Raw genomic sequence first — 13,278 nt, 5'->3', positions numbered from 1 at the left:
GGGCTAAGTCCTGTGTCTCTCTCCCTTCACATGCTCGTCAGGCTTACCTGCTTAGCCTACGAAGCAAGGACATGGGGATTTAGCTCTTGGGGGGGAAGGGTGTTCGTCTTGGATGAAGCTAAAGGGGGTGGAGGGGGTGGAAAGGATTTTGCGGGGAGCATGGATGTGGGCGTATGTGGATCATTGTGCATCAGTCACTTTCGAGCGCAAGATTGTAGAAGGCATCTAACCTCGCTCATTTCTTCTCGGACGTGCGGTGATTCTTATTGGTTTGTGGATTCCTTGATACCCGGCTTGGGGGAAGTCGGAAGAAGTGAGAGTACGAAGTAGAGCTTGACTTGGGACTCCAGGGTGGCGAGAAGACGAAGGTGCGCGACGTGGAACATGCGCGAGGATAACCAAATCTGACAGGGGATGCAACTAATCGGAAGATGTGAAATCGAGTTTGTTCTACGGTTGTAGCCCGGGAGCGAGACAATGCGTGGCTTTCCATCGGCTTTGTGATTTCATATCTCACCTCTTCTAATACTCATCGAGCCCAGAATCATAGGGAGGAACCGGAAATCAGCTATGCTCGAGCATTTTGTATTAGTGAGGGGCGATTTTTGGCTATACCGTAGAACATAATTCCCTGAAGACTTGGGAGGAGATATAGCTAGAGGAGAGGGGACTATGTCTGAGGAAAATCAAGACTTCGGGGAAACGTGAGCTGCATAGAATTGAATAGGGCATTGTCATGTTTGAATCTAAATTCTAAAGTAACACGGAGTCTGCAGAGGCTCTTGCTCGCTCGAGCATACCTCCTACACTCCGCTCTCTTTTCCAAAAAGGAAGAGCCAAGTATGTATCCAAAGATATCCAAAGATGCACGCAGAGAAATCGAGACCGTTTCCAAACTATTCTGCTATTCTGCGGCGAGGGCCCAGCAACGGGAGTCTTCAAATCCTCCCCTAAAAGGCAAGTCGAGGCGGGAATGGTTCTTGAGTGCTACCCACTCATCGACGACGAGAATGTCGGCCGAGCCTGCTCGTTCAGGAACTATTAGTCCGTTTAGAGCCAGAAGCATGAAAGGTATTCAGTCGCATTCACATGGCTCACATGGCTCACATGTCTGGAGGCATCACCAGGAACTCGGCCGAAGATCGTAGATGTCCATCACCTCGAGGCCGCTGCTTCCTCGAGACTGCCCTCAAAGCATGTGAGATTTCCCCGTCTCCCATGAGACTCGGCTAGGCGGTCTAGCCAGGCGATATCCTGCCTATCACAGGCTGTAGATGCAGGAGGCCTAAATGATATGGGGTTTTCTTCAGGTCGCTGGGTTTGGAGAGTCACCATGTGAACAATGGTGTGGGAAATCTCCATCGTCGCCCTGAACTGTGCCCTTCTACCTCTTGTAGACCTCGCGGAGTACGGGACGGGCTCGGGGTCTTGAACTTCCAAGTGACGACTTACTAGCCAGGACCCCAAGAAGATAGCCTCCGCAGGCATGCTCTCCCTGGTCCATGGTCTGAAACACAGATGAATCGAGGCTCCCCCCATCTTGCAGAGGGGATTGGGAATTGTTCAAGCAGCGTAACGTCCCTTGCTCGTCTAGGATGACCGATTCCGTCTGTCCCAGTCCGAGTCCGAGTCCGAGTCCCGCTCCGAGCCCGGGACCGGGCTCCCATCGTTCCGCTCCTGCTGCAGAGATTCAAGCTGGCCCATTAATCCCTTGAGAAAGACATTATCAGTCTTGCCATCCTTCTCAAGCATCAACGGCCCCGTGAGAGCCGGATCATCTTCAGGCGGCGAAGGAACAGAAGAGTCATCCCCGTCACTCTCCTCGGGTAACGGCAGTGTTTCCCGCGATGGCCCGGGGCTGTCATCTCGTCGGGACTGTGGGGGGTGTGTGCTCGGTGCGTGGGCTTCTCCGTTGCCCTCGCTACTGAGCTTCCCATTGCTCTCAATAGTCGACACGGGGAGTTCTCCCGCACGTCCTGAAGGGTCGACATGTGACTTCGTGCAGCGGCAAGTGGTGCCCTTCGATTTCCTCGCCTGAGCCGCCCTGTTGGGGATATTCTCTGCAGCCTTCCCCGCGCCATTACGACGACTCGTTTTATTCTCTTCGACGGAAGCAGACACCGCCTTCTGCCGACCCGCGATGTTTCCCGTAGACGGGGTTGGAACCCGCGGCGGGCCGGCCCTGGCCTCGAGGGAGTCTACCCCGTTGCCGGTTGCCCGTTGGGGACACATTGAGGGATGTGCCGGATGGAAGGCCTTGTATAGGTTTAAAGAATGTAGTAGAACGGCGCTGGCGATGTTGAAAGATGGCCCTCCCTTATATATATATATGATAGAATACTGGTAATCTGTGGACGCTTGATAGATATTGTGATTTAGATGGAGTTAATAAAATTGAGGTGTTTAAATGAACTTGACTCAAGGGGATCGACGAAGAGGTTTGGAGAGGCTTGGAGCTCCCTCCCTTGTAGCAAGGCAGAGAGGAGAGGAGAAAATATTGTGTGGGAAATGGAGGGTTTTTTTCAGCCCATGTTCATGAATTAATTTGAAGTTGCTTAAAGGGAGAGAGAGGGTTGAAGCCGAATCGCATGGCCTGGCCCGAGACACCGATGATGCGCTAAAGCCACGAAGGGCCAGGCGGCCCCAACTGAGTGGATGGCGAAGTGCCTGACCAAACTCTCCTGACTAGATACTCCATGCCCACAACAGTTCAAAGCATCAATAGCCAGCAAGTGATAAGATATTTCCGAGTCCTTTGATGAGGCCGATCGAGATGAATCTAATGAATCCAAAATGAACACGAAAATCTTCCCGGACCAAACCTCCCATCCTGCCATTTGACTTGGCTTGGTGATCCGTCATCCGCCCCATCACTCCTTCCATAAGCTTCTTCTCAAGGAACAAGATGCTCTCGATGCTCTCGATGCTTCCGCTGCTGTTTCATCATCGACGAGATCACTCACACCGAATTGAACTCTCATGCCCCGGTACTAATCCCTACTAATCCAATAGGTTCGATCTATTCAAATCAACATTAAAAACTCTAGCAGCCAAAAACTCGAGAAAAAGATAAGGTCTAGTCACCCCTCGACTCCCCAGAATCGCCGTCGATCCACCCGTCATCCAAAGCACCCCCAGTCGCCTCCGAAACCGCGGTATCCGTCCCCTTGGCAATCCTCGTCCCCGATCTTGTCCCTGTCCTCGTTCCCGACCCCGTGCCCATTCCGGTCCCGGTCTCCGTAGCACAAAACTCCGTAACCTTAACAGTAGTAGTCGCACAGCCCTTCGGACACTCCGTAACACACTCCTCCGCCTCCACCACCACCGTCTCCGGATCCCCACACCCGCACGGCACGGGCAACGGCTCCTGGAACACACAATTCGGCGTCGGGCAAGCGGGCTCCAGACATCCCGACGCCGGCACCGTCTTGGTCATCTTAGGACACTCCGTGATACTACTGGCACTCGCGCTCGCAGCCGTCGTCCGAGTCCGAGTCGTTACCGTCGAAGGCACGGGGGTCCGCGTCGGTCTCTCCGACGAGGACGGCGGTCGAGTCGCCGATGTTAACGGTCGGGTCGTCGATGTCAGCGTGAGCGTCAGGCTCGGCTCTGGGACCCATCCGTCGTCTTGGCATCCGAGGTTGATCGTGCGGTACTCGACCGAGCATCCGTTGTAGGGGCATCCGACTTTGCATGGTTGGATGAGGCTTGCTGTCGGGACTGTCCGTGGACATCCGCAGGGGTTCGTCACCGTTGAGATGAACCGGCAGTCTAAGTTTGGCGTACACGTCGCTGCGCACGATTCGGGGATCAGTTCCTGGGTGACAGTGGGGCAGGGCACATCGTCGGCGGCCGTGGCGAAGCTGTTTAAATTCGGTGTTAGTTGGGAGAGAGAAGTCTCTGCTATGTGGAAGAAGATGGTGATCAGATGGGGGTGTAAAGAACAGCCTGGTCCTAACCTGACGAGTGCACCGAGTGTGAACGAAACGAAGAGCTTCATGTTGAAGGGAGCGCAAAGCGACGACGACCTCGATACAAGAGGTTGACTGAGGAAAGAGCCCGAGGTCGAGCTTGCGAAGGGGCGAGATCGAGTCAATTGGGAAGACTCGGCCCTATCCGACAGTCATTTGCCAAACTCAGGAACTAATCTCTCTTAATCTCTTTTTCATCCCCAAAAAACTGAAATGGAGGTTCAACGTTAAATCGCCTGTCCCCCAGCTCCGGGGGCATACATCCGCAGGAACCATCATTGACCATTTATACAATTTTGTCAAGCTATATACGGACGCATATATATGTGTTAATCGATCTATATATTTCATCTAATTCTACTATATTGCCGTGGCCTCGTCCAGCTCGGAGGCATAATTTATTTCATTCTCCAAAGGCCCACGAACATACCGGAACCATCCGATTTCCTAATCCGGATTCGGATACTGACGACTTCATCATCTTCATCGTCCTCTTCTCATTTTAGTCCTATATCCAGGCTCATTCAACTACCGCTAAGTTGAAGACCTCTTGTTGGCCAAGTCCGAATGTTATACGTTTGCTAGAACACCAATCGATAAATGCGCTTCATGAAACTTGGGGCACAATTGGCTTCCAGATTCCCAATCATCGTCGTCTTCGTCCTCGCCCTCGCCGAGCCAGCCCAATCAAAAATCTCGGCCCAGTTGATCCCTTTCTCGATATAGCCGCCAACACTATCCACGGATGACCACTCTCCCCGTTTGCCATTTAGGTCTTATTTCTCCCAATTCAACTTTGCAGGTACATCAATCGAATTTATTTGAGCTCAGGTCGCAGATAGACAGACACCTCTCCCTCAGGCCCCCCGCCAGACTCGGCTATAAACCTCTGATGTTCCCTCACGACAATCGAGTTTCTCTCAGCAGCCTAGTCCAACAGAGGCGAGAAGACGCCTGTAATTGAGACTGACCCATAGTACAAAGCAAGACCAACCAAGGCAGAGAGGAACCACAGGAACGAGCATGCAAGAAATCTACTTTAATTTCCCCTTTCTAGCAATTCGACCGCGTTTCTCAAGCACCAACAGCGAATAGAACAACTATATCGGGTCCTCCTTCAATCATCGAATCAGGGGCTTCCCTCCCTATTCTGCCTTTTGTCGGAGTCAAAGGGTGGTGGTGGTGAATGTATTGGGGATGAGAGGGAGGGTAGAAAAAGGGGTGGTTGGGAGAGGCAAGAGAAGCAAAGTGATCGTGATGTGAGTACAGGGGGAATAAAACAAGAATCAATGTTATGTGTGTGATGATATCAATAGGGGACTTCGAAAGGGAAGACATAGCAAGCACAGCAGATATGATCTGCTCGCTGCATTGCAATATCCTTGCTCTCTCTCCCCCCCTCTCTCTCTCTCTCCATGATGGCTCCTCCTCTTTTTCTACCTAATGTCGCTTTTTTGTTCCAACAGGTTCCAACCTATAAAACAAAAGAACTTGTTCCTCGTCATCTCTCTTCCGCGCTCGACCTGAGATTCTCAATACTTTGTTTCAACTTCGACTCGCCTCGTCATTACCCTTCCTTCATAATCGTTTCCCTTCGTACTTGAGCATTGCTGCTTCCATATTCCTCATTACTTTAGTTAGCTCCTCCATTGGGAGCACCGGGAGTCGGTTGCTGCATCTGCAGGTTAGCCCCTTGTTGCTGAGCGAGCGCCAACTGCTCCATCGCGGTCTGCTCCGCCTTGGTAATCGCCGCCTGGATCATTCCCATATCGTCTGCCGAGATCTGTCGCGCAAGTTCTGTGTAGAACTGTGGCTGCTCTTGTTGCATCTCTGTTACGTTGTTAGCAAGTCCGTACACTCACTCGAACGAGAATCCCCGTCAAGATCCAATCATGATGATTGAATAGAACATACTGTGTATAGTAGCGGCAAAGAGCTGATACGCATCAATCTTGTCTAAAGGAGAGTCAAGAATAAGGCTCTCCTCGCCGAGATCGTCATCAGAGTCGATCTCATCTGCGCCTCGGAACTTTTGAACCTGTAATAAAACGAGAGCTGTTAGTGTATCTCTAGGCTCCGAGTTTCCCCTTTGCTGCCAGCCGCATGTCACTTCTTTGTTTTTTTTTTTTTTTTTCTACTTACTTCCTCGTTCAAGAAATCCAAGTAGGCGCTGCTCTCGTCCCGACCCTCCGTGGCCGGTTCGGCTTCTTGTCCTGGCTGCGGCGCCTCTGCGGACTGCGTTCCGTCCTCACCCCAGCTAGCATCCTCGTCAGCCCAGTCATCATCGCCGCCATAGTCGTAGGCACCAGGGTCGTATTGGTAATCGTCCTTCAACGCCTCTTCGCGGCCTAGAGAGAAGGGAGTGTTAATTTTTCATTTTTTTTTTTTTTTTTTTTTTTTTTTTTTTGGCAATTATGCTATTGATAAAACTTAATTGCATAGCGTAGTATATCAAAAAAGAACATGGTCGCAATTGGAAGAGGGCAAGATAATAAAAGCAGGAAAAGGAACACGGGGCGGAGACATACTTTTGATAGCAGCAGGCAAGGTCCTGAACAGTTCAGCAATTCCCTGAAGAAGCCTCGGCCATCCAGTAGAAACGCTGGTCGGTACGCTCTCCGGAGGGATACTGAGCAGGGTAGAAATGGCAGCCACACACAGCTTCTTATCGTGGACTCGGGTGAAGGAGCTCATGTTGCCGAACCAGAGGCTGAAAAACTTATTCGTCCACTGCTTCGACTCGAGCACCTGAAGCGTGAGGATCGGGTTGTAGTGAACCGCGCTAATGACCATCTCCATGAGGTGAATCTTGTACGACTTGCCCTTGATCTCCTCAGTCGCAAGGATGCTCATGGCCATGTCGATGAACCCGTGGACACATTGGTCGATGTGGCCGCGTAGACTCAGCATCATCGCTTCCGCCAGTTTGCACGCACAAATCCGATCCACTCGACTGAGCTTATCGTCGACAAAGAGCTCCGCGACCATCGAGTACAGAGCCTCGACATACTCCGGCTTCCTTGTCAGATCGGCAGCACCGTACTGGACAAAATTGTCGAGGGCCGGAAGCATGTCCTCGAGGTAGAGCTGCGCGCCCGACTTGAACGTCTGGTGGATAAGCTCAAATGCCTTCCACATGGTCGGGGATATCGCCTTGGCGGCAAAGGTGCAGCTGTCAATGATCTCAAACACCTCGTTGTAAAGATCTGTGTTAATCATGTCAGTATGTAGGACGCTTATAATTTCCGAGCCAAATAAAATAGTCTGGACAGTACCCCGGGGGGGGGGGGGGCATCGGGCGCTGCCCATTCCATAGGGTTTTACTTCAACTTACCATAGAGCTTGTTCTCCAAGGTAATTTGGATAACAGGCATCAAGACGGTCTCAATGTGCAACAGCACGTCGGGAGTGCTCTCCAAAGTCAGGATGAGGGTACCGATGGTCTGCAAGACACCGAGCGCCGTTATACTCTTATCATCCAGATATTCACCATACTCGTTGTCTTCTCCGAGCTTGTCGTTCTTCTCCAAGAGTTCCCGCACAATTCTACAATACGTGTCTCGGAGTTGCTCGCTCAGGGCGACAGCGAAGGGGGTGAGCTCAGTAGCGAAGACCTCCACAAAGTCCTCCATCACGTTGGCAAGAGCGTCGATATCAGCTTCGTTAGCCAGCTTAAGGAGTTGCTGCATGATGGTCGGGATGCTCTGCTGCATGCTAGCTCGGATAATGTCGTGTCGGATGAGAGGTTGAAGGGCGAGAGCGGCGGTGATGCGAACGGGGAGCGCGGGGTCCGCCATGCAGTCGAGAATGTGTCGGTAAATGCTGACGAGGTTATTCTGGTCCTGGAAGTTGAGCTGCTCAAACTTCTCGACGATGTCGCAAGCTCGCGCACGAAGGAAGCCCTGGGAGCTGGTGAAATCGGGGAAGACGTAGCGCACAAGGAAATATTCCACTTGGTCCGCAATAGGGCTCTTCTTGCCGAGAATAACGGGCGCAAGGGTTCCAATCATGCGCAGCGCACCCTCCTTGGCGATGTGGTTCTTCTTGTCGTCAGGCGCTTGCTCGTATTCTGTGACGACGGCATTAATAAACTTGAGAATCTCGAACGTCTCCTTCCGCCGCGTCTTGGTCAAGCCGACAAGGAAGTTGGTAGCGGCAATATCGGGGGCGGAAGCCTCCTCAAAGTAATTGAGCTTCCGATGAAGGTACTCCTCGGGCTCATCCTCGAACTTCTCGAGATCCTCCTCAGACAGGCAGATAACCGGGAAGACAAGGTGGGTAATGAGGGTGTTAAGATGAGGCTTCAAGTAGGGCCACATCTCCTTGGGTCGCACACACTCGTCAAGGAAGACGAGGGTATACGAAAGACAAGGTCGGCTAAGCCACGTGGTCTTGGTAACCCATTTCTCGATCTCCTGGAGGTATTTCTGAAGAATTTCTGGAGCAATCCTAACAATGAACTCCTCGGCGAACCTGAGAACATCGGGGTCGGCGGATTTCGTAAACGTAGAGGGATTTCCGTGTCTACACCAGGAGTCGGATTAGCGCCGTCAAAATGCCACATGAAATGTGCGTCAGCTAGGACAGACTTACCGAATAAAGAGTCTGTTAAGGTTAAAGTACGCCCATTTCTTCGCCTTCCACCAACGATGCTTCTCGCGCTCGTACGGGTCCTCTTCGACCATGGCGATAGCCGGAATGGTCTTGGAGACGGTGTTGAGGAAAACGGTGCACCAGGCGATGTTGTTATCGCGCTGTCGCAGGAAAGGTGAAAGCTCAAGCTAGGAGAGGGCAATAAGGCCCATTCGTGTTAGCCATGATTCCGGGAGCCCGTGTATTGTAGTGAGGACCCCTAAGGGCGCAAGCGCTCTGAACCCCCCCCCCCCCCCAAAAAAAAAAAAAAAAAAAAAAAAAAAAAAAAAAAGAAAAAGAAGACTTACCCATGTGGCATGCTTGTAAGCCTTGAGGGCAAGGTGAAGCATCTCACCAGCCTCTTCGCTCTCCTGATTCACGAGCTCGTTGCAGATGGCGAGGAGACGAGGAAAGCTCACTTCCACGATCTTGTCGAAGTGCGTGCGGTTATGGGTCTCGCCGGAGCGGTATCGGTAGGCGCGGCAGATGGCAAGAAGGCACTGGAGACCCGCCAAAACCGAAGGGGCGTCGTTGGTGTTCAGGAGCTGCATCGTGAAGTCCATAAAATTGGGCCACTTGTCGGGAAAGTCGAACTGAAGAATCCGTTGGAGGACGGGAACGAGCTGTTGGCGGACGGGGCCATGGGAGGCAGCAAGGATGGGGAGCAAGCGGTCGCGGAAGCGGGCCTTCTCATCTTCTGGGAGAAGCTTCTCGGTCGCGTAATGTTCGGTCCGTGACCAGGAACGATTTACTCTGTTCTTGATGTAGATGGCAGCTAGAGAGCCACGTTAGCACCGAAACGCACATAGCAGGCGGTCTCTGGGCCGGCGTACTCGCTAGACGAACGTTGTTGTCTTGTTCGGTCTGCATAATCTCGGTGAGCGCATCCATGACGCCGCCATGGTCCTCGACCTAGAGAAAATACAAGTCGATCGGTCAGCGGAGACGAAATAAGCCACATCGTGCTTGAATTGCTGCTTGCATCCTGCCACAGGAACGAGACGCGAGGAGAGCCAGCCCACATCCTCGGGTGACAAATAGAAACTGATCCATAAGCCCAAATTTTGAGTCTTTGCAATAAATAGGATACTTTGGCTTAGGATGGAACTAAGGCACGATTCCTCTGTCGCGTCTTTCGCAAAGGACGGCTATCTGGCAACCCGCATTTTTTTGCCCGTGGGCGGCGTTCACCGAGTCCGAAGAGTTGTTGACGTACCTGCTTGAGCTGGAGCTCGGCATGCCTTCGTGTGTCGGCATTGGCATCCAGCGTGGCGAGGAGTAACCCTCGAACGTTGGCGATATCCATTTTTATCGGCTATGGGCAGTCCCCGAGTCGACAGCGCTGACAATGTTCAGAGGAGGTGTTGGGCGTTGAAAGGTTGGAAATTGTGCGAAGGTACGATGCAATGGCGGGGCATCAGGGGAAAGAGAGCCAAGGAGGTGGGGAGAATTCAGCCAGACAGTGAGAACCACAGGGCTTGAAATCAGCGAACCGGATGCCCACAGTGGTGCTGGAAAAGGCGTCAGGTGTTGACTGGTGAAGAGGACCTGGCCTGCCTGTTCGGTTTGTGAATTCGGGAAGTGGGATCACCCTCTATTTCCCACTCGTCTCTCTCTCTCTCGTTCGTCGTATCTCACCTGCTGCGCTTTCTCAAGGAGTGTAGAAATGATACTAGCGAGAGGTTGTTGCACAAGGGCGAAAAAAAGATGAAAGGAATCCCGTTCTTTGGTATTATTTTCGAGGGACAAAGGCGGTCAGGAGTGGAATGGGTGGCATTGTTGTTTTTCTGCCAGAGATGGATGAAGAGGGGGGACCCACTACTTTCTCAGAGTCTGGTCCGGGTGGTTTTACCAACTGCGAAGTCCGGTCAGGTACATTTGTCAAGGTACCTTGAAAACGAAATTGTGCACTCGATGGGATTACCTCAGCACCGAGGAACTTGACCAATTGAAAACGGCCATTTTTCGAGGTAGGGCTGGGCTTGTACCCAACACTCAGGTCAATCAAATCGATAAATACAAAGGTACAAGTCCTATCTATGCATGTCCAGCCCAGCGGCAAGGTCAATGATGAAGTACATCAAAATACCCTCCTGGCTCCAAATTTCAGTTGAAATAGTTCAATATTGCCACACCGAGAAATGACTACAGTGAAAATCATAACGCCGCCGCAAGGGCGGTGTACCTATACCTCGGTCCTCTTCAATATCGAACCGAAGAGGCTTGGTTGTCTTGGAGCGGTGGGATTCCTGTTATTTACCCCAGGTTTCCACATTCTGCATCCGCATGCTGCCATCCCGCTCTATGAGTTGTCCAAGGGCATTTATTTCAGCCACGCGAAGGATTGTGTATCTACATCACCAGGAACCACGCCAAGAGCGAAGTTCCCAGACACGTTGAAGCTGCGGCAAGCAAGCCTTCCTCATGGCTTTCCAGACTCTGGGGCATTTTTCTCTTCTCTCCCTAGCTGATCCCCCATCCTCGCATATCTCGCTAGGGTAGGGCCTACATAGTATTTCGCCTGAACCATAATCCAAGAATTTCATTCCCTCACCCGGCAATGGTAATGGGGTTGAGCTTGATACTGTCTCGGAAAATTCTTCTCTTGGTTACGATATTGCATGAAGTTTAGCTCTTAGGTAGCAGTCTCCACCGCCATTGCTGCAAAATTGTTCTCATATTGGTGTCATATTAGTGATGCGGTTAATTCACGGGTAAGAAACACGGATTCGGTGGGCCAGGCACAGGGACATAGAATATGCAGTCTAATCTCAGACCACGCCCAGATCCCAACTTCGCAACCCAACAAGAATGGGCATGAACCAACCAGGACGAACGCACGTTGCAACTTTCCCAAGCCACCTGGTGGGAAATGCTCAAATCTTGGAGTACGCGGGTGTCGGATGCTCGAGTGAGTCATTCCAGCCTCTTATCTTGCCTAGCATCTCTTTGTTTTTCCCCCGAATCCGGCAGCGTAATTAGTTCTCCCAGCAATGCACCGTGTCGTTGGGTTCAGCCACATATTTCTGTCCCTGGCTTTGGGGTCTACGTAGTATTGTTTGCGATCTTCAAGTACGAAGCATTTCATAGAATGTTCATAGAATGAGAAACACCCTTAAAATGGAAGGAGGTCATCATTAGGCAGAGATTGTCTCATTTATGCTTGCGCCTTATCCTCGCATCTGTCAGGCCCGGAATCGATGAATCAACCGTCCAAGGTGGCGGCGCGGGGTTAGCCTTCACCAAGTTTCTCCAGAGAGGCTTGCCCACGGGAATGTGCAGGACCCAGTGAGGTATGGGGTCGTAGAGGCCATGTATCAACGCTGAAATGAATTACGCCGTGCGCTCGGTCGTGATGACTTATTCTCAGATGGAGAATGAACCTGTAATCGAACATAGACCGAAGAGACGCATCTGATATCATACAAACAATCAAGTTCCTCGAACCTAAACGCCAAATGCCCAAGACCAATTTTCACACACTTCCTAACAGAGTACAGGATCGATGCCAAGGAATCTCCTAAATCTCTAATCACTTCCCACAGTGATCCAATAGCCCCTTACAAAACCCACTTGCCCTTGAGAACCCATCCGCACACCACTCTTCCCCCCCGCCGTCTATCCGAGGCTCATGTCAGCGACATCCGGCGGCAAATGTATCCCCTGGTAAGTTATGTCCGGCTCCGGGGGAACTCAAAACTAGACCCCTGGGACGGAACGCTCTGTGTATTCTGGCAGATGAACTGATGGGAATGAATTCCGGCTGGGTAGTCGAACGTAGTGGATCCATAAATCGGAGTCCTAGGGAAAATCTGTTCCAAAGTTCCAAAGTCCGAAAGGAATACGGGACTGCCTGATGTTCCGGGATGATAGCAAAGGCCTTCATCATCGACCGATGTACCGTTGTTCGCCAGGGCTGACGATATATATCCAGCCTAAGGTTGTTCTAAAGTGCCCCAGGAGTCATAGTCGACAGCATAACCAAACAGAACGAATGCAGTGGCACAACGCAGTTAGTTGAAGCCACGTGGGCAAAGTCTGCGTCAACAAAACAGAGAGTCGCGTGTGGCCGGAAAGTCCATCATGTCCAGGGGCTTACAGCTCAGACAGATCTGATGCCTCCCCTATTGTGAGTTTGGTAATGGCTCATAAAGATGAAATTCCTCGGGTCCACGGAATGAAAACCACGCTGGCTGATTCCTTTTGAGAAGACGCAGTTGCTGCTAATCCCGTGTCTGGCCAGACCCAAACTCAAAACTGCCCCGAAATTTAAGGCAATTGCTATCAAGCCAAGGTAGCAAGTAGCGTTCCAGTGGAAAAGAACAAGCCCAGGTACCGGTAGCCAGATGGATGAGTCCAACGGAAGATATGTTGCCAATGGTTTGGTATACACGGCCGAATCAAGTCAGTAAAGGCAATAAGAAGCAGAACACGTATCATGATAACAGCCAAGAATAAAGTAGAGACAACAAAATCCAGGAGAGTGCCCGAGAGCGCAAGTTTGAGGTGTCCTTGTCCAAAATGCTGTTGATCATCACGTATATATACACCTTGATGGGTATTCACTCACCTTGCTGTCCGGGGCCGCGGTTGTCTCCCAAGAGGAAAGAAAAAAAAGAAAAAAGAATGAAACACATTGGCTCATGATCAGAGCAAGATGACGGCGGGCTAGGAG

At 51.4% G+C, this 13,278-nt stretch overlaps 2 protein-coding genes and 1 pseudogene across 2 annotated transcripts; all 3 read right to left on the bottom strand.

The window, feature by feature from the left end:
* Positions 1-1,590: 1,590 nt before the first annotated feature.
* SAPIO_CDS5217 lies at positions 1,591-2,232 on the bottom strand (annotated as a pseudogene; the record flags this gene model as incomplete).
* Positions 2,233-3,076: 844 nt separating this feature from the next.
* Positions 3,077-4,000, bottom strand: SAPIO_CDS5216 (uncharacterized protein; the record flags this gene model as incomplete). Its single annotated transcript, XM_016787586.1, has 3 exons — positions 3,077-3,720; positions 3,787-3,863; positions 3,960-4,000. The coding sequence occupies 3 exons, from the start codon at positions 3,998-4,000 to the stop codon at positions 3,077-3,079; spliced, it is 762 nt and encodes a 253-aa protein (XP_016642601.1).
* A 1,604-nt stretch (positions 4,001-5,604) lies between these two features.
* Positions 5,605-9,909, bottom strand: SAPIO_CDS5215 (uncharacterized protein; the record flags this gene model as incomplete). Its single annotated transcript, XM_016787585.1, has 9 exons — positions 5,605-5,801; positions 5,886-6,009; positions 6,114-6,319; positions 6,500-7,177; positions 7,306-8,495; positions 8,565-8,752; positions 8,912-9,378; positions 9,437-9,515; positions 9,820-9,909. The coding sequence occupies 9 exons, from the start codon at positions 9,907-9,909 to the stop codon at positions 5,605-5,607; spliced, it is 3,219 nt and encodes a 1,072-aa protein (XP_016642600.1).
* Between the last annotated feature and the right edge of the window lie 3,369 nt (positions 9,910-13,278).

The sequence above is a fragment of the Scedosporium apiospermum genome (assembly GCF_000732125.1).
Source record: "Scedosporium apiospermum strain IHEM 14462 chromosome Unknown SEQ_SAPIO_0098, whole genome shotgun sequence".
NCBI classification, from domain to species: domain Eukaryota; kingdom Fungi; phylum Ascomycota; class Sordariomycetes; order Microascales; family Microascaceae; genus Scedosporium; species Scedosporium apiospermum.
This window is presented reverse-complemented; position numbering and strand designations above follow the sequence as displayed.